This window comes from Equus asinus, chromosome 12 (assembly GCF_041296235.1).
Source record: "Equus asinus isolate D_3611 breed Donkey chromosome 12, EquAss-T2T_v2, whole genome shotgun sequence".
Lineage (NCBI taxonomy): Eukaryota > Metazoa > Chordata > Mammalia > Perissodactyla > Equidae > Equus > Equus asinus.
In genome coordinates this window covers 65,691,172-65,711,582 of record NC_091801.1, presented here as the reverse complement: position 1 = coordinate 65,711,582, position 20,411 = coordinate 65,691,172, and the positions used below count along the sequence as shown (strand labels likewise).

General features: G+C 41.1%; 1 protein-coding gene across 2 annotated transcripts in view; it reads right to left on the bottom strand.

Moving 5' to 3' along the window:
• The window catches only part of COL14A1 (collagen type XIV alpha 1 chain), a 218,905-nt gene that overhangs the window by 6,513 nt on the left and 191,981 nt on the right, over positions 1-20,411 (bottom strand). For both annotated transcript variants that reach the window (XM_014855292.3, XM_014855291.3), the window contains exons 44-45: positions 20,130-20,196; positions 16,739-16,927 (exon numbers count right to left, since the gene is read on the bottom strand). In XM_014855292.3, coding sequence (XP_014710778.1) covers positions 16,739-16,927; positions 20,130-20,196 — 256 coding nt within the window. The remainder of the gene's footprint in view (positions 1-16,738; positions 16,928-20,129; positions 20,197-20,411) is intronic.

The following is a 20,411-nucleotide window of genomic DNA, read 5'->3' as shown; positions in this document are numbered from 1 at the left end:
GTCTGTTTTTCATATGCAACAATGCTTTGAAACAGCAGAATGCAGAACTGCATCTCTACATCATTATACTTATAAAGGAATTATGTGTGAATTCGCAAAGCCTAGAAGGAAATATAAATTAATGAAAATAACCAATTTGATAAGTGGCAGGCATGCAAGTGATTTAAAATGTTTAAAATAACAAATAACTTTTTCCCCCTTACTAAATGCAACACATATTCACTGTAGACAAAGGAGAAGACACAACAGGCAAGGACTCCAGCCCTTGAAAATAATCACTTTTAACATCTTGGTTTATAACTTCCAGCAAAAAAGGTATTCATGTAGCATTTGCTCTGGGACTAGTCAGCAAAAAAAAGGACTGATGAGCAACTAACAGTTTTTTCCACACTGTGCATATAATCACATCACTGACTGTGATTGTCCCTGGGTTTGAAGCTTTGGTGTCTGCTGTGCTGCTTGTGACCAGCTCTTGAAGGCAAGGTATACCTGACATCTTTAAACAAGTCTTTTCTTGTTAGTGGTCCTCCAGGCTGGTCCATCCACGGCTTACGCTTCCCCAACCCACATGGCCTGGGTGGTGTTTTCTGAGCTCACCAAAGACCAGTACCACAGGAAGAGGGCAGGGCACCAACCACCAAGCTCATGACCTCCCGTTCGGGCCAGACTCTTCTCTTAGGAACTGAGAAGGAAGAGAGTGATTGCTCAAAAGTAAAACTACAATCTCATCTGAGTTTGAAATGCACGCAACTTTACGGACTAGTCAACATTTAACGCTCAATTGCTAATCAAGTTGTTCAGACAGAAAACCACCCTGGGTACATCTATGGGGTATTATCCAATTACCTACTATTTTAGCTAATTGAGTAACAATTGAGTGAATACTTTTTAGCTGGGAGGTGCTCCCTCATTTGCAAACATTGTGCCCTAATGTGCATCTGGGAATTTAGCAGAAACTGCCTCTTCTGTTAGAATTGGAGTCATTTTTCCCACAGGGAACCGCGAATTTTTAAAGAATTAGAACACAATAAAATACACTGATGACTAATCCAGGCTGCTCATAATTAACTTGATGGTGATTCAGAGGCCTCCCATGACCTTACGGTACACAAGGATCAACATTAACAGCTTGGTTTCTCAGTGCTTCTCTACAAGCGGAAGATGTAGGAGATTAGGCTGAATAGGACATCCAGGAAAGCATTCTGGGGAATAACCCCTGATAAGAGTTTCCTGACTTATCCTTTGCTTATTCATAAAGAATGCAAAAGGTGGAGAAGATTAGAGAGTCGAAAGTCTGGTTGTTTCAATTTTCTAGTTACGTAAAGAAAAACAAGTGGCATTTGATATTATCTGTAAAACAACTCAAAGAAAGAGAGCAAGAAAATATTCCAGCCCCTCAAGATGCCTCAGAAAAAAAAGAAAAATTCTAAGGATATAATTATGTATTAACAGAGAATTTCAGAATTTATTATCCTTGAAGTTATGATATGTTCCCACCACATGTAGGTTAGTATATTAATAGTTGCCTGTGTGTTCACTTACGGTTCTCAGAAGGAATATTTGTGTCCATGACAACTGAACTTGGTTATAAAGCTTTTTTTGGAATGAAAAAACCATGTTAAAAATCAATATTTAAGGACCGAAGATGAGGACTGAAATTAAAGGCTAAGCTTAGAGACCTCAGATCTCTAAAAGTAGATCTGGACATACTTTTGATAAGCCTTGTAGACCCTGATTAAAAGGAGGGAGGTTATATGTCCCAAAATGTCAGCCTGTGACTGTCCATGAGGTGACAGAGGGCAACGGAGTCCGGGCAGTCAGTCATTATAAACAAAATGGAGTCATGGCCTGTAATAAGGGCTTCCTTCAGGTATCTCTTTTGTGAGAACCCAAGGTGCATCTGCTTGGTGCTAAGATGGGGTTACCAGAGCTAAGGGCCAGCATCCTTTCCATAAAGGCATCGCACAGGATAGTCCCTTCTTCTGAAACACCCTTCTCACCTTCGCGGTTTCCATAAATACTCCTCATTCTTTAAGACCCAACTCAAAGCTTCTCTACAACCATATTAGGCAGAAACACAATGGCTTCAAGAGGGCAAGATTATCTATATTATTCATATGGTGCCTTGCACATGTACAAAACTAACAAATATTTATTGAGTAAACAAATGAATGAGTGAATTCTTTGCTTCCATATTATCTGTGTCTCCTTTGGCACTTATCCCATTGCATCACTTGTTATCATGTTTGTCTAGCCTGGAACTGTGAACCCTGTTGACTGCAGGGATCATGGCTTATTTATTGCTCTAATGTCAGATCCAAGCAGAGTTGCGCACATAGTATGTGGCCCAGTAAATTCTGGAAGACTAACTGAATGATTGAATGTCTACACCAACATGCAGCGAACTGTTAAAAGCCAGCATGACCCTCGAAGGATCAAAATCAAAATTCCTTAGGCTGGAGCTTCTCTTTAACCTTTACACTCTGCTTTTTCTAACAAGTTCCTCATGTGGCAATATCAACTACTAGTGCCTTTTAGAGATAAAATGTAACTGAAACCAATTAAGTTTAAGTTTCTGCCCTTTTTCTTCATGAGCATATAAATTAAGATCTAACCAAAAGTATGATTTAGGCAAGATTAAAATATCCTTAGTTTCCTGTGGAGTTACCAAAAATATTTAGGATAATCAGAGAGAAGTCTCTTCTATTATTCAGTCTTTTTTTCTTTCTTTTTCAAAAAAATTTTAATAGACTTTACTTTTTCAGAGCAGTTTTAGGTTCACTGCAACATTGAGTGGAAAGTACTGAGATTTCCCATATACCCTTTGCCCCTACTCATGCACAGGCTCCTCCATTATCAACATCCCCCATTAGCGTGTTACATTTGTCATATTCATTCTTTCTTGAGAATCTCCTGAGAAACCATTTCAGGGCTATCTGATTCTCCTTTACCACTAACCTAACTCTGACCCTCTAATATTTCCCTTTACTGGTCTACTAAGAGAGAGACTTGTTTGTTTTAGCTCTTCATTGTATTCCCAGTGCCAGGCACATATTAGACACTCAAGAAATTTCTGTCAAACAAATGGATGGATGAATGAATGAAATACAAAGTCTGATCGCAGACACTGACAAACCATAAATGTGTTTGGCTAGTGTATCAGCTATGCTTACAAATCACCCCACTAGGTTTTGAATGCTAAATGCTTTACATGTATAAACTCATTTAGTCTTCACGTGAACCGAGAGGGCAGGCACTACTGTGAACTAAAAGAGGGCTGTGATACAGAGAGCTTAAGTCACATGTCCTTAGCCAGTAAGTAAAAGAGCCAAGATTTCAACCCAGGCAGGTTGGTACCAAAGCCTGTATGCTTACCCACTGTACTTCCCGACTCTCCGCCACAAGCTGGACCTGCAAGCAGCATCTCCTGTCTGGTTTGCTGTCGTCCTGGCTTCCTGAACTGCCTGCCAAATCAGTCTGCACATTTTCTCCGGTCCCACACCCAGAAATCAGCCCTGTGGTTCTCACATTTCGTCAGCTTACTTCCCTTGGTTTGCACACTTGCCCTCTGCTCTCAGCAAGACTTGAGGGTTGATTTTAAGAGGATTTATCCTGCTCGCACTGACTACAGGGTCTGGCCCTTAGTTACTGCTTTCCTATTTTCTTTGGCCTGTTGGCCTCTGAGTAGGGAGATTTTACTCATTTCTATGCCTCCCTGACCACACGAAGCACTCCAGGCTAGAGTCTCATGCTGCACCATGGAGCACAGCCACTTCCTCTGGATCCCAGACATTCTGAGCAACTCCCAGGATTTATGCCCAGGCAGATATGCAAGGCCTGGGTAATGCTTTCATCGTAATTCCACCAAAAAGTCACAGAAACTGTGAGACAAGTCTTCAGCTGTGTTATATTGTCTGTTACCTGGGAAATGCTGGCAATAAATTGCAAGGATAGTCTGTTTTTCACTCAATGGGTGTTTGAATGCCTACTGGGTGCCAGGTACTGGACCAGGTACTTGTACCAAGCTACAAGATGGCAGATTAACTGGACTCAATTCAATAAGTATTTTATGCATTTTTCCAGGCTCTGCTCTTCCTACATGTTTGGACTGTAGGATTAGTACCAGCATGTGGAGCTCCACGTTTTGTGCTAAGGTGGCCAAGACTGGAAAATACACGATTGTTTTAAATGGAAACAAACACTGCAAACCATTGCTAAGAGTCCCTCTTCCTATTCTTCTCTTCATAAAACAACTGGCCATCTATATGCCTGTATAATTCAGGTCTCAGCCAGGAAAAGATAAAGCACTCTAGATCTTTCAGGCAGAGGGAATTTAATACAGGGACTTGGTTCATGTCCCTATATAAAAAGGGCTACACAGAAGGACTGAGAAGCCAAATAAAGATGAGTTAACCCATAAATTGGCAACAGCAGGAAGCCACTATTCCCCTTAGGAGTGCAGAAACAATGGGAAGAAATGGTGTGACTGGAGCCCAGCGCCTAGGACCTTCTGGTAGGATCTAGAACCAGAGTGAGCGATTGTCCAGGAAGCAGGAGCCACACAGGGGTTGTAGCCACAGCTGAAGTCACAGAGAAGGCAGGGGTGGGAGTAAGGGGAGAAATATCCTGACTTTCCCATCTTCAGACCCTCCAGTCCTCCTCAGTGTCTCCCACTGGCTGAACCTGCCCAGGAGCAGAGAGCACCGGAGCCTGGAAACACAGCGAGGCATGGCTAGAGGAGGGAGAAGGGCAAACTGAAAGCAAACCGCCTAGCCCAGCCCCAACATCAGGCACTGAGAATTCAAAATCAAAAGCACCCTTCCTGCCTGTAGCAGGTCACCATGTAGTAGGGAAAACAGACAAACGAGTAGCTATATTGCAGTGTGAGAACAGCTACAACATAATACGAGAGCACGGAATCGAGGTATCTGTGGCGGACCGCAGAAGGCTTCCGACACAGCTGACTCTTCAAGTTAAGTCTTGAAGAGCAGGTATCAGCGCTTAACTACCACCAGATGGAAGCGCATGCGCAAAGACTCGCCGGTGAGCCAGAGAGAGAGAACAGCGCCTGCGTGGGGAACCAGAAGCGGTTTTGTTTGGCTTTGGCAGCGGCAGTGGGTAATGGAATAAGAGGCCGTCTAGGCCAGGTCATGACAAGCTTTGTGTATCAGGCTAAGGATTTGTATATGGTCCCTCAGGTGCATAGAACTCCTTCAATACCCTTTACCTAGTTTTTTGTTTGTAACTTCATACTCTTTCTTAAAGAAGAACTCAAAACTGTTTAAACTTCAGCCCCCACAAAACCTGGATGTACCCCTGCTGGGTGCTACAAAGCAGTACATAGTTAAGGTGGAGTGGAATCCTGCAGAGCTGAACTCCACCAATAAACCCTGTGCTGGTTCCACAGAAAAGCCAGAAGAAAGTGTGTTGAATCGTTAGGTGGGGCTACCCAGTGGTCAAAGGAATTCACTAACCAGATCAAGATCAAGACAACAGGATATTTTGCACTTCAGGTTTTCCCATCAGAAACATGTTAATATAGGCAGGAGGTCCTTTGGTCTTTTGACTACAGACATCTGAATCGACACACTTGCATTTGGGCAGTGAGGGGGAGGAAGGAAGTGCAGCAAGGAGGAAGGAGGTGAGGGAGGGAAAATGGAAGCTGTAAAGGGAGAAGGGAGGAGACGGCAAGGAAGATGATGAAGTGCACAGCTCATCAATGTCCACCGACCCTGTGTGGCTGTTTGCAGGCTGACTGTTCTCAGCTGCAGGTGCACAGCAAAGAGGAACAGAGATTCAACTGGGCACCAGGAATCCTGGCTTTTTGTTCACCTCATTTTGCCGTGGATACTAGGACTTTACGGGTACATAATAAGAACGTCAGACCAAATGCCAGTCTATCACTTTCAGCTCCAAAATTTTGATTGGTCTTCCTTAAATGCCATTATGTTATTTCTAGAACTGACTGTTGGGAAAATCATAAATAATTCAAAATTAGCAGAAAAATGAGTTATTTCTACAGCTTAAAAATGAACATTTCAGGTTCAGCATGAATATTCAACAGTCAATGATATTTAAATCAGAGCTTGATCTGGTCTTCATTCCTTGCAGAACTGAAAAGTGATATGATGCTCTCAATTCTTGAAAAAGAAGAGAGTTGTGTCAAGGCGTTGTCACGTTGTAGGCCACGGTCTACAGAGTTTAAAACAAAATGTGTTATGACCTTCATAATAAGCAGGAAGAACCCACTATTAAGATAAATATATCATATATCTAGGATCCTCATCATCTTTTTCCACGCTAGCAAAAGTAGTTCAGAAAGTCAAATTACTTTGCTATACTCACTTAGCAATTTAATGTCAAAGTTAAACCTAGAACCAATGAAAACAGATCAGCTTTGATAAATACGTCTTTTCTATGCATGTTTTCACTCAGATATACAAATGCATTTTGGTATATTTGTTTATTATATTTATTGCTTTAATAGCCATGTCAAAAAATTCACTAAAATGGTTTATGGTAGCTAATATAAACAGCTTTAGTTTTAACATATAAACTAGTACATGTTATATTTCCATTTCACTTGTTTAGGTTCAAGGCCAGAAATGTACAAAATGGCAAAGTATATTCCTACACTGAAAAGAAAAGGAGTTTCTGTCTCTCTTTATGTGTGTATACATATACACACACATACATATCTTTATAGGTAATATGGGCAGGGGATCATTTGATCTTTTGACCACAGACATCTAAATCAGACATATTTACATTTGGGCCCTGAAATGTCTAACGCATTTGCTATTTAATATGCATTTCTGACCCAGTATAACCAAAACTCCTATTTAAAAATCTCACCCTGCTTTTCTGGCTAAATTTATAAGATGATGACTTGAAGAAAAGGCTGAAATTGTCAACTTGGCAGTAATTGGCTATTAGTACGATGTCTTGGGCTTCTGCTTTCATCATGGCTCTCGGGTGAATGAGAAATGGCAGCCAAAAAGCTAGCCAAGCGGTAATCAACACCATCAATCATTTACGATTCATCACATAACCCTTGTATTTCAGGTATTATGAGGAATAAAAGGGAAATAGACATTAAATGTGGCCCTTGGGGAGCAGGTAGCCTCATTGGTGAGACAGGATTAACAGAAGTGAAATCATTAAAGGACAATTCAAGAAAGTATATTCTGTTTGGGTGCTGAAAGATATGCTTCACACACTAATGAAGTAGAGATCAGCCAAGTATTCATTGACCAAATATTTGTTCAGGCTTTTTCCTGGGGGGATGTGGAGATGAAAGGCACAGCCCATTCAAGGAACTCACAGTCCAGCAGGAAAATAAATGAGACCAACAGTTACAATATAATGGGAAACTGCCATGATGGAGGCATGTGCTTGGGGACAGGGACGCACAAACGAGGGAGCACTTACTCAGTCTGGTTCAGTTGGAATAAAGCAGGGTGGCAACAACAATTGTACTGGCCAAACAAACAAACCATGGAGAGAAGGGAGTGGTCTGGCAGAGGTCACTCTTGAGATGAGTTTTGAAGTTTGAGTATGAATGAACCAGAGGAAGAAAATCCAGGAAAATCCAGGAAAGGGTATAAGAACAGGGCACAACAGGGATCAGCATTGAGTGTGGTAGGAAAGGAAAAGGCATGTATGAAGAATGTGGTAAACTGGATTAGTGGTCTGAATTCTTCACCATGCTACAATAGAATTATCCATCCATTCTCTTGCTATAGGCGCATGCATTTCCTTACGCCCTGCGTTTGGGCTTGGGCATGTGACTTGCTTTGACTAATGGGATATTAGTGGCAATAACATGAACAGAGGCTTGAAATATGATTGGGTGGTTGGGTTGTCCCATTTTGTTTCTGTCATTGGAGCTATTGTCCCTCCAGCCAGGGCCCCAGCAGAGCAGAGCTGCCCCTGCCTGCCACAGACATGTGGTGAGAAATAATATCTATTGTTGCATGCCACTGAGATTTTTGTGGTTTGTTATGCAGCAAAAACTGACTAATACCAAGAGGACTGAGCCATTCAATTTGGCAAGAGCAAGGGGTACATACTTGAAGTAAAGCAGATCGGAAAATATGAACTGGGGCCACACGAAGATATCTTACCGAGATGGCATTAACTTTGAGTATTTCTAGCACAATACCCACTATCCCAGAGGGGGACTAAAATCCAATGCAAAGAATCTGCTAAGACCTACTACACAGACCCTCCAATTCAGAGTTTCAAAAAAATTTTAAGCAAGAGAAACATTTATATTAGCTTCCATAGCAAAAAGAAGACAAAACACAGTTACAGCTTTTTGTTATGGTGATAGTCATATTCTACTCAGGACAAAGGGTGGGGACACAATTTGATGGTAATTTTAATTTGTAGTGACTTTTTTTTATAATCATTCTTTGTGTTTGTTTGGGAAATGATTTTATCCTGACTACAATTAATCCCAGAAACAGGAACACAAAAAAATTTAGTCCACAAAACCATTTTTCCAATAGGTGCTACTCTTTCAAGGTGCTTAAATCTATATCTTAGGTTTCCCTCTAAAAAGCTACATCTGGCATTTGAATAATTTAAAAGAGGTGGGAGAGAAAAACACTTAAATGGTGAAAACAGGCAGAAACGGAGTGAGCCAAGCCTTCACAGGTGTCCTAGAAGTCAGCCTGCTTGGAAATCCTTCTTACAGATGAAAGCATCAGCCTGTTTACAGTGCAAGGCCAGAAGGCCTTGATTTAATTTAGAGTGTGATTGAATAAATATTCGCAAATTCTGTGACACTCTTCCCTTCAAAATGAGTAGCCTAATTCCCCTCTACTTGAGTGTGGGCTGGGGTCAATGACTCCCTTCTGATAAATAGAATACACTGAACATAAAAGCTTGTGACTTCTGGGACTTGTCAAAAAAGGCATTGTGAACTCCTTCCTGATCTCTCCCTTGGATCCCTGGCTCCGAGGAAGGCAGCTTCCATGTTGCAAGAACGTTTCAAGTGCTCCTGGGGAAAGACCCACTCCTCGCATGCTAAATCTGAGTGGAGTCGTCAGGGAGGGCCTGAGACTCCTGCCAATGGCACTGTGAGTGAGCCGTCTTGGACGCAGATCTGTCAGCTCCAGTCAAGCCTTCAGATGACTGTAGCCCTGGCTGACATCTTGACTGCAACCTCGAAAGACCCTGAGCCAGAAGCACCAGCCAAACCACTCCTGAAACCCTGACCCATAAAAACCATGTTTCGTTGTTTTAAGCTCCTAAGTTTTAGAGTAATTTGTTACATAGTAATAGATCACTAATACATAAAGCTTCTCTCTGCAGTCATGATGCATGTAAAGAGTCACTTCGTAATAGGGAAAAAAAAACTCTATAAAATAAGAGATGGTACAAAAAGAAAAAGAGAAAGAGCATTCCTTGCTAATTCCTTAACGTTACGATACATTAGGAAAACACAATCCATCAAACCTTCAGAGAAAGGTCTTGTTCCAGAGAACATCCAAATTGGACTTCACTAGATAATTATTGGGTGTTAAGAGAGAAAACCCTTTCTCTCCAGTTCATCTCTCAGGGGATGAGAGGCAAGAGATGGGGAAGCAGGAGAGGAAGAAGAAAAACATGGATTTCAGCAGATTTTTAAGAGCAATGAAAAGTCTACGTCTCATGCAACTGAATATCAATTATAATACAACATTACAGGGAAGGTATGTAAATACTGAAGTGTCAACCAGCAAATTATTTTGAGAGCTCTACCAGCCTTCTCTCTTTAATCAAGTTGGTCTGTCCCATAAGATCATTTTTCCAAGAATAAACCAGGATATAAGGGCCATTAAGAAGTTTCACAGATGCTTACCACTGAGGCATTCATGACTCACCATTGCTAAGCTTTGATTCTGAATTTGTGTCCAAAGTTTTCTGACAAATGCATCTTCAGTCCAACAGCTCTTTTCCACCACAGGAATATTGAACATAAGAACCCTATTTCCCTCTCCCAGCTCTGAATCAATCTGGGACCCAGTTTTCTCTCCAGACTTCTCAGCCTTGTTGATTCCCAGTTCACTGTGGCGTGAGCACTAGGGCCTCAGATAGAGCTTCAGTGTGTGCCCAGCATTTCTCTGCCCTCACTGCCATTTCTGTGTCTCCAAAAGGGGTCGTCATTGACTTATGGCTGATTCCTCTATCTATGTTTCCTTGGGGGCGTTCAGTTGTGTTTCGTCTTCTCATCCTTCCCCATCACTCTATTCTCATTTTTTAAAACAAAAGTCCATCTTCTGCAAGTTAACCACACAACCTTAGGACTGAGAAAAACTGATCCTTAAATCTTGCCTTTCTTTACCTTTGGTCATTAGACCAAATTTGGTCTTCTCTGTCGGGGAAAGTGTGAGGGGAATAATTTTCCAACTTCAAAAATCACTCAGAGGTTTTATCCTCAGATAACAATAAACAATTAATCTGGGTAGCAAGCAGAGCAGAGAACTGCCCTAGCATCAAGCTCTTAAAAAAAATGTGAGGGGCCAGCCCTGTGGCCAAGTGGTTAAGTTCGTGCGCTCCACTGCAGGCGGCCCAGTGTTTTGTTGGTTCGAATCCTGGGCACGGACATGGCACTGCTCATCAAACCACACTGAGGCAGTGGCTTCCCACATGCCACAACTAGAAGGACCCACAATGAAGAATATACAACTACGTACCGGGGGGGCTTTGGGGAGAAAAAGTAAAAAATAAAAAAAATCTAAAAAAAAAATGTGAAATTCTCTCTTGATGAAAGATGACATTCCAATGCGATTATTATTATTTTTATCCTCAATAACAATATTAGAGTGACTAGAGCCCTTAGCACCCAAAATATCTGATCCCACAGAATAGATTTAAAGAGCTAACGACATTTATAGAAACCAATGTGTTCCAATGGGGAAAGTCTTTGAAATGACACCTCCCAGTCATTTCCGCTCAGCTTTTTCCAGGCACTGGTTTTGGGAAAGACGTTGCCACCATCAGTTGGTGGGAGGGGGCCTTCTCTGGAGAAGGCCACGCTAGGAAAAAGAAATATAACGGAAAACCAAGAGATCTGTTAACCAAGAAACATGTGCCTGAAAAAGTAGAAGGTAATTCACATTTATTTGCATGATGCCAATGATGTATTTGCTATCTTAGTAGATCCTGACTGTGAACGCAACAGAGACAAATGCAGAAAGACATAAGTAACTGATAAAGCTCAGCTGTATCAGCCTGAATTTGTAGCTGTTGCATTCTTGGTAATTCTTAAATATAAGTACATTCTGACTTCTTAATTATGTTTCCAGTGTAGTCATGCTGAGAATTTGCATATTGGAATAAATTATTTGACTATAAATTACTTTTCTTTTACTTCTTTATATTACACTAGAGGGCACTCTGGTTTTTTTTAAATTATGTGTGAAGATAGTTATATTTATTGTCTATGAATTTCATTTTAGAAGAGTAAAAGAGATGTTGCAAATTATTTGTTATAAAAAGGAGACAATATGTTTGCTAGGGTTGAGAATTATGACTTTAAAGGTTTCAAGCCCTTTCCCACCTCAGGACCTTTGCACACCCTATTGCTGTCTCTGCCTAGAATGCTCTCCTCTGACTCTCTTATTGATATGCCAAACTCCTAAACTTTCAGATCTCGGCTAAAACATCACTGATTCAACAGACTAAGTCAGAGTCTCATCTCCTATACTCATGAAGCCTCCTGCACTTTTTCATGGCACTTATAACACTGAAATTAAACTATTTATGTATTTTTCTTATTTAATATCTATCTCCACACTAGGTATCATGAAAGGCAGGAAATGGATGCCCTGTTTACCACTATATCATCAATGCCCAGCACCATACCTGACAGGTAGTGGATGCTCAGTAAGTACGGGTTAGATGAATGAATGACGATCCAGAAAGATTAAGTTGTAAGATTAAGCAGCCAAGATTACATAGGTAGTAAGTGGCAAAGCCAAGATCCTAACCCATAAGATGATCAATGCCCCAAACCACATTCTTTCCATTCTGTCAAGCTGCTTCCAGCTGGAGCAGCATCACAAGGTGATGGTGAAACAGTTTCTCTTCTAAAATAGCAGAAGTAAAACAAGATCAAATCACCTTATTCCAGGTTTCTCTCCCATTGGCCCCCAGGGTGAGATATTATGCTAGAAGTATAACTCTATAGTACATCCCAAATTTCCAGATCCATGACCAGTTTCCCTATAGGTAATTCCCCTGTTTGGACTATTTTATAGCATGGGCACACGGTAAAGCCTAGACGAATTGTCAAGGGCCAAAATGTATAACCCTGGAAAATGTTTTTATCACGTTCATATTTATCCAATAGGTCACTAGCCAGGACACAGATGCCACAAGTCTATCCAAATCCAGCAGAACACAGTGCACAAGGAGCTCGCAAACTGTACAACCGCAACCCACTAAGACATTCTGGTCAGCCCAGAGGTTCCCATGCTGTGAACTGTCATTATTAGGAGCCATAAGGAAACAGGGCTCACCAGACCTTGCACAGTTCTGGCCTCTCCTCTGTGAAACCTCCCCTAAACAACGAAGTCAAAGGTGGCAACCGAGCAGTGGAGCAAGCACAGATATTCCGGAATCCTACAGATATGCATTTGAATTCTGGTCTCCTATTTAGCTGTGTGATCTTGGGTAATTCACAATCTAACTCAGCCTCAGTTTTCTCACCTAAAAATGGGGTTAATATGGATCTCATAAGATTTTTATGAGCATTAATAACGTGCCAAGCAATCAATAGTTTGAGTTGCTTAATAAATGCTAGCACTCTTTTTTATCAAAGACCACCATGAATGTCTTTCTCTAAATTCTGATGCCACTTCCTTTCTACATAACTTGCTTAGCATTTATCAGCTCCCAACTTGTACATTAGTAACACTTATGTTCCTTCCTTATCCAAAGCACGTCTTCTACTTTATCCAAACGAGAGAGTGTGTATCTAGGACTGAGCACAATATTGGCAGATGCCTTTGGTGCCTAATACATAAAAGCCATAAATAATAGTTTATCTCAGACACTGCTGTGCCAAAAGCCTCACATAAACCCTGCATTCATTTATTGTATAAAAGAAGCCACCTATAAATTCCAGCTGTTATGGATACATGATCGAAAACATGAAAATCTTTAGTTGGATGCTTCCTCTGATCCAGTATTTTTTGGAGAATCATGGAGACTGAAGGAGTTGCATGAAGACTGAAGTCAGGAAAATTTCTCAGTTCTTCCCAAGTAAATAAAGAAACTTAATTGTGTGAACTATAGACAGCAAACTTATTGTTGACTGGGTTAATATATGGTTTAAGATACCAGTGTGAATAATGAACATATAAATAAAAAGAATGAGAAAACAAACAGATCAGTCATCTGGGAATGATAGACAGAGATCAGAATTAGAAATGGAGCTGTTGTCAGAAAATCTAGTTAGAGTCACACAGGCTGTGATTGGAGAGTGAGTTAAGGCCAGAAGAGTCAGGATTTTATTGTCACAGTTCAGAGAACCAAAGAGGAAACTTAGAGCTGATCCGACTCCTTTTCTGAATTTTGGAAGATCTGAAGACAGTGCAGGGTTTAATGGGGAGAGGCAACCACGTCACAGCCAATGGAGGAACAGCTTTTCTTTGACATAAATTAATAAGTGACACGAAAAAGCAGATGAGAAATTGGGCTGCATACATTTTGCTTATGTTATGTAAAAGGACCCTCCTCAATTCTGGATGCTAATAATTAGACAAATCTAATTTGGAGTTCCGGGTGTAGATGACGAATGTGGGCTGCAAGATCCTTTGAAGCCTTAAATTTTAAGGATTCTCTATATATTACAATCTTTGTGAGAAAATTGCTAAAAGACTGTTCCATACCAACTTGTGATAAATACTCCATTGAAGTTAAAGGAGACAGAAGGGGTAAGGAGAGAGACAGACAATGAGATGGATGAAAATAGAGTATTTTTAGGTAATAACAAAAGTCATCAACAGCCACCTACTTCAGTTTGCTAATATAGAGGGAATATTTGTAATTTGCCCCTCAGCCTTTACAAAAAAAGAAAACAGGAAACAATAGTAAAGGCAGGTATTATTATATTTTTGCCTCAGTTATGTAAGTTTGAAGGCATACACATGCATGTGCATACTGCATCCTGATGTAATATATATTCCTTACTGTGCATCATGTTTAAAAGAGTTTGAAAAACTTTGAAAAATTATAATAGAGAAATCGGATGGAGCACTTCTGATCAAAAATTAGCCAAAGTCCATAAGTCATGAATTTTGGGGGGAAGACTTACGTGAGACTCATCGGAAACCTCAGCAGAAAGTGAGGTTCGCTTAAGCGCTAGAACAGAGTACTCAACAGACGTATTTCTTTAATCTTGCTATTGGAGCTTATTATTTGTCTAAATACATTGCCTAATAATACTTATTTTTACTCATTACAATATAGTGTCCTTTTAAAATTATATTATAGAGCATAGTGATAATACATTTTATAAAGGGGAAAAATACCCCATGATCTCTGGTTTTTATTTCTAGTTCTGACATTGGCTGACTTGAAGCCTCTTTGGGACTCGATATCTTCATACACTTCCTTTCATAAAAATGCAAGGGTCAGGAGAAAAGATGGCCGAAGATTCTTCAGTTCGAAGATTCTTCAGTTTTAAGATTCTACTGTTTTGATTTAGTGGGAAGGCAGGCAGTTTTCTCTCTCAATCTTACCTGAGTATTTGGACCACACAGCTAAGGTCAAAACATCAATGTCCACCTTGGAAATATTTCATGGGGAATGGTAAGTCCCTTGAGAGTTGGCCTATAAACCCTAACCTCAACTCCAAAACCACATCCCTCAATTGATGATCAGCTGAAATCGCCTTTCCCCATGTTCAAAGGGCATTTCTCACTTTCTGTCTTACTATTCTCCTCCGTATTTGTGAAACATACAATTTTGCTTGTCTGCGATAGTCTTTAAGAATATATACATCTATATATAATAGGTATGTAAGAAAATTATATCACAGCAATTCGTATTTCCAGGGTTGTCTAGGCCACTATTTGAGAACTCCTGGGTGATTTTCCTCTGGTCTAATCATCCAAGTGCTCTTGCAGAGCGGGAAAGACTCAGTCTGGCAAGAACAAGGACAGGGTTTCCAAAAAGAACAAAGACAACTTGTGACCTGCTGAGAGTGACTCAGGTGCTGGCTCTGTGCTGCCTGAGTCACAGCTGATCCATCACCGACACCATCAGTGGGTGCCCTGCTGACAGAGGTGAGCACCTTCCTGGCTGCCAGATCTTTGGTGTGCTGCGAGAGAATTATGCCCTTCTTATGTCTGCTGATTTAGTACCCTGGCTCTGGAAAAAGTTTCAGAAAGAAAACCAGAACTGAGTCTCAAAGCAACAATTATCTAGGGAGGACCTATGATGTGCGAAGCAATTCAAAGCTGATCTCTGCTGTTGGCAATCTAGCTGTTAACTAACACCTGATGATTGCTAAAATTGGCGGGGGAGACTGTCAGTGCATCAGGGGTTCAAGGGGTGGAGAAATCTGTGGTCTGGGGCAATCAGCAAAAACTTCATGCATGAGACAGAGGTTAAGCTGAGCCTTGAACCAAGAATAAGACACACATAAGAAGGGGAAAGGAAAGGACACTTCCAAAGGAGGGAGAACAATGTGTATATAAGTGCAGAGGCAGAAACACACATGGCCTGTTGGCAAGGATCAGGAATGAACGTGAAATACGATCTCTGTAAACTGCATTTTGCATCCCAAAATCTGATAAAAGGAATATATCCTACCTATCTCACAAAAGTAACATGACTCACAGAGCAGATACGTAATGGCTAGCTTCTCTTCAGATCTACATCCTATAAAATTGTGTCTTAGAAAATACTTTTATCAGTTGTCTCTTTTTGTCACTTTCTTTGTGGTTAATAGGTAATTTCAGTTTCCCACATCTCATTGATCTACTCCTGGAGTGGGTGATCTTGATCAATTACAGAATTGGGTGAAATTCAATCAAAAGAGTCTTATTGTGGTATTATACAGTACTGATAAGACCTGCAAAGGGCAGAAGAAAAGCTAAGTAGGATCTCTATTTTTAAAGAAACTTTTAGTAGGAAAGACAAAACATTGACCCATGAAACTATTAAATAAATTGCTGCTTCATATTCTAGGAAGATGAGACACAAACAGTATTTAATTTGAAGTTTAGGGTTTGCATAGTCTATACAGGCATATGTGAATCACATGTCGATATGACTCATGAGTCACCTCAGGGTTGCCACTGACTGTTGCCCAGTATGGGCACTGCACAATAAAAGCACCACACCCACCTAGATAGTGAGCTCTCTATTTGCCATGATATATGTGTGATGCTACATCTGTCCAGAGGGGGATATCATTTTATAATTCTTCTATCTGGGAGGGGCACCTTTTCTTAATTCCTCCATCTAGAGGGGACAGCTTTCTCTCATTAACTCAAAAGCCTCTTAGGGGTGAGTTGGGAGTTCTGATCCTCCTTTTTCATACAAGTAGATGTGGCTCTTGATAAATACTTTGTAGATTACTCAATTTTGTCAATCTTCAGGATAAATAAACAAGAAGCTGAAGAATAGATGGGTAGAATTAATTTAAGTCTATTATTTTGGGCTTTGTCATTGTATAAGCACCGCTGTTACACTCTGCTTCATTGCACTCAGTGAGGGGAGTGGTCCAGCTTACCTCGTTCTCCTGGGGTCCCTGGCACCCCTGCACTTCCTGGGAAGCCTGGGGTCCCTGGTGGTCCCTGTTCACCAGGGGTCCCAGGTGAGCCTGGTCTCCCAGGCTCCCCAGGAGGCCCTTGGATGGTCCGGATAGATGAAGAGTGGCTGGGAATCTGGTTGAGGATGGCTGTGAAACTGGCCATGTGACCTGAGACACAAAGGACAAAGATAGCATTCAAGGAGCTGTCACCCAAAGAAAGGCAGGACTGGAGGTATTATTGGTCACGGCTCCGAACAATTCTGTGAGGCACCGACCAAAGGGAAAAGCACACCCCTCTGAAATATGTTGATTTCCAACTCAAAACGTTTTGCATTTTACTTCGGATGATATTAACAGCTGGATTGTATTCAGTCGCATCTCATGTATTTGGAATTCCGCAGCTCACGTCAGCATCTCAGTAAACATCATTGAGCAGAAGACATAAATTTTATCTTCACCCCCAACATTTGTCTGACCCCTAAACCCTCATCCAGCTGCCCTTTTTCTCCAGCAATTTCTCCCCAAGTGATTTGTCTTTGTTTCCAACCCACAAAGCCTGCTCCACCCTCTTGCTCACAAATCCCCAGACAAGTGCTCTGTTTCAACTCATCTCTTCCTTGCCAAGCCTTTTTGCAGGAACCTTTACTTGGGTCCCAGCTGCAGAAACTTCCACCAGTTTTATTTTTTTTTTTCTTTATTCCATTAGGTTTATTTTTTAAAAAATCTGGCTTTCTCTCCCATAATCCCTTAACTCAGTTATGCCTGGAAGCATGTATTTGAATAACTAGAAGCATAGACTGATCAAGTACTTGGTACCATAATGCCTCATCTTTCCAGCATCATCAGGAGATGGGATTTTCCCACAGGTGGGTTTTCTAGATGACTATTATTTATCTCTTTTCAAATATTCAAACCTAATAAAGGAGAGTAACCATTTTTAGAAGGGTTATTTCTAAAATATATTCAGTGTGTTCTTAAGCATAGAACAATGACAGTAACTAGGATTAGCTTCCTGACCCAGGGGCCATCGGTAGGCCTACCCGTAATTGTCTAGGGGGCGGTCAGGCATTTCTGCATCTGCCTTTTCAGCTTCTTCCTTTGACAAGGAAGATATCTTTCATCACTTCTCTAGCTGTCATCACTTTGGCCTCGCGGTTTCCCAAATAACCCTTCCTACCATAATTCTTTTGATCAGCCCTGGACTGACATAATTGAGCATGTGAGAAATTATATGCTGACTGATAAATCAAGTCTGAAGTGGAGCCTAAGGATGAAATGAAAAGCCCTGAGAAACCTGAATAGTTTGTGGGAAGATGGGTGAGGGGCCAGAAATATGGCTGCTAGGGAGCTTGGGTTTTGCTCATAAAGTTGCATTCGATCTCTCCTGTTTCTTTCGCTCACAACTGCAAGGACAGGCAGGGCCTCCCTATTTCACAGACCTGTTTCAGCTTTCCTGTATAATCCCCTGCTGGCTTCCACTTCCTAGAAGTCATTCATAAGAATCTGAGAATTCCTGATGGGAAAAACTCCATTTTGAACTCTCAATTTTTAGGGCATGTTTTAAATAATTGTATATTTATATATGGTTTTTATTCTACAGTGGAATAAGATAGCAACTCTTGTGAAATGTGGTCAGCGAGCATATTAGGATTTAACCCATGGGTTTCCTTAAAATAATTACCTGTTCATTTACATTGTATATTTGAAATGAGAAACCTACAAAATAATCTGAGATACGGGTTAGTTTTGGACATATTCTACTACAGGAGTGACTAACGTTCAATTTCTCCTTTATAACTTGTGTTTTTAAACATCCTATTTTTGGGGTCAGCCCAGTAACATAGTGGTTAAGTTTGCACACTCCGCTCCAGGGACCTGGGGTTCACTGATTAGGATCCTGGGCACAGACTTACACACCGCTCATCAAGCCATGCTGTGGTGGCATCCCACATAGAAAAACTAGAAGAACTTACAACTAGGATATACAACTACGTACTGGGGCTTTGGGGAGAAAAAAAAAGAGGAAGATTGGCAACAGATGTTAGCTCAGGGCCAAGCTTTCTCACCAAAAAAAAATGCATATCTTAAAAAAATTTTTTAAAGATCCTACTTTGGCATTAAACCTGAACAGTTTCATTTAACTGGTAAATTCTGTAACACACATACATTTGCTTTGGGCATATAACGTAAGCTTAAATGAAGTTAAAATAGAGGGAGCATTCCTACTATGTCTGAGATGGTGGCTTTGCATTCAGTTTGCCCTGAGATTTTTGTCTTAATGGACACCCTCCCAAGCCTATGCAGACCTTTATTCCACGCCTTTCTCTGGGTTTATCTACTACAGACGGAATTCTGGCCCCAGGCAATAGGGCCTTCATGGGTACTTGCCAGACTCTCAAAACTTCCCTGGGTTAAAATAAACACGACCCCCCCCTCCCAAAGCTGTTAAGACAGCCACTCAGGTAACGTCAGCCCTGGAAGTGGAGGGTGTTTTGGGGGTACAGAGCTTGACGGCAGAGCTGGGCCAGAGCTGGCTGGGTTTGAGAGGAACATTTCATCTCTAGGTGGTCTCAGACTTTCCTGGAACTGAACACATTACTGGCAAAGAGAAGTAAAACTGGTAACCCCCTGGTTAGATTACTGAGACAAGATATATAGCCAGCGGACCGAGGGGATGTGTGCAAAATGGGTGGGTATGTAGGTGAATGAGCAGGAATCAGCCATTGAAAGACTGGGCTGTGGGAAAGATCAAGTTTAAAATGAAGAAATGGGACAGGTGTCACATGAAGCGTATTCCAGTGTAACTTTTGGCATGAAGCCCATGTATCATATCAAATGTCACATGAAGCCTATGCCTGTGTGCGCGTGCGTGTGCATTTTTTGGCATAAATCTTAAAGAATAAAGGAAAGGACCTAAATTTACCCAAAAGAAATGGATAAGGAAGAAGTATTGATTCAAATCTAGTGAGTTAATAGAAATCCACACCATGAATCATCTGTTTGAAGGCAGCTTCTGATGCCTCAAAGTCTGGCAGCTTTCAAGCGCTGAGTACTTGAGAAAAAAAATTCTATTTGGAGAGATGAAGAAGAAATAGAAGATTTGATCTTGGCAGTCAAGTTAAATCTATGGGCAAACAGGGAGTTCTTGGACAAATGACATGGAGGAATTTGGCCTCTGTGCTATCGATGTAGAACTTTAGTGTCATCTGTAACAATCTCATTAGATGGGTTAGTGATAGCCATCTGTAAAGCTTGTGTCTGCACCAAGATAAAGGTTTAGAGGTGTCTTCCTTAGTTGTTACACTTATGGGAAAGGCAAATTCCCATTTGGACGAGAAATAGAAAACATCTGTAACTATAATCCACTTACTTTGGATGAGCTGTTCGCACACCTGACGTGCCACTGCTCTCACCATAGCTTGAGACTGAAGGTCACCCTGGATAAGAAAAAAGCATGGTCCTGACTCTCACCGCAAGCCCAGCCACATGGCAACGCTTCCAAAAGGAGATCTGACTTGACCCATTGTTCCAACCTGGGTTCTTTGGCTCCTAGCAATAGGTAGAACTCACCACCACGGTGCATACAGAGAAGGAGTAAGTAATTTGACTCTCATGGTACAAGGTTCCTGAGAGCCTTTATTAAATTAAAAAG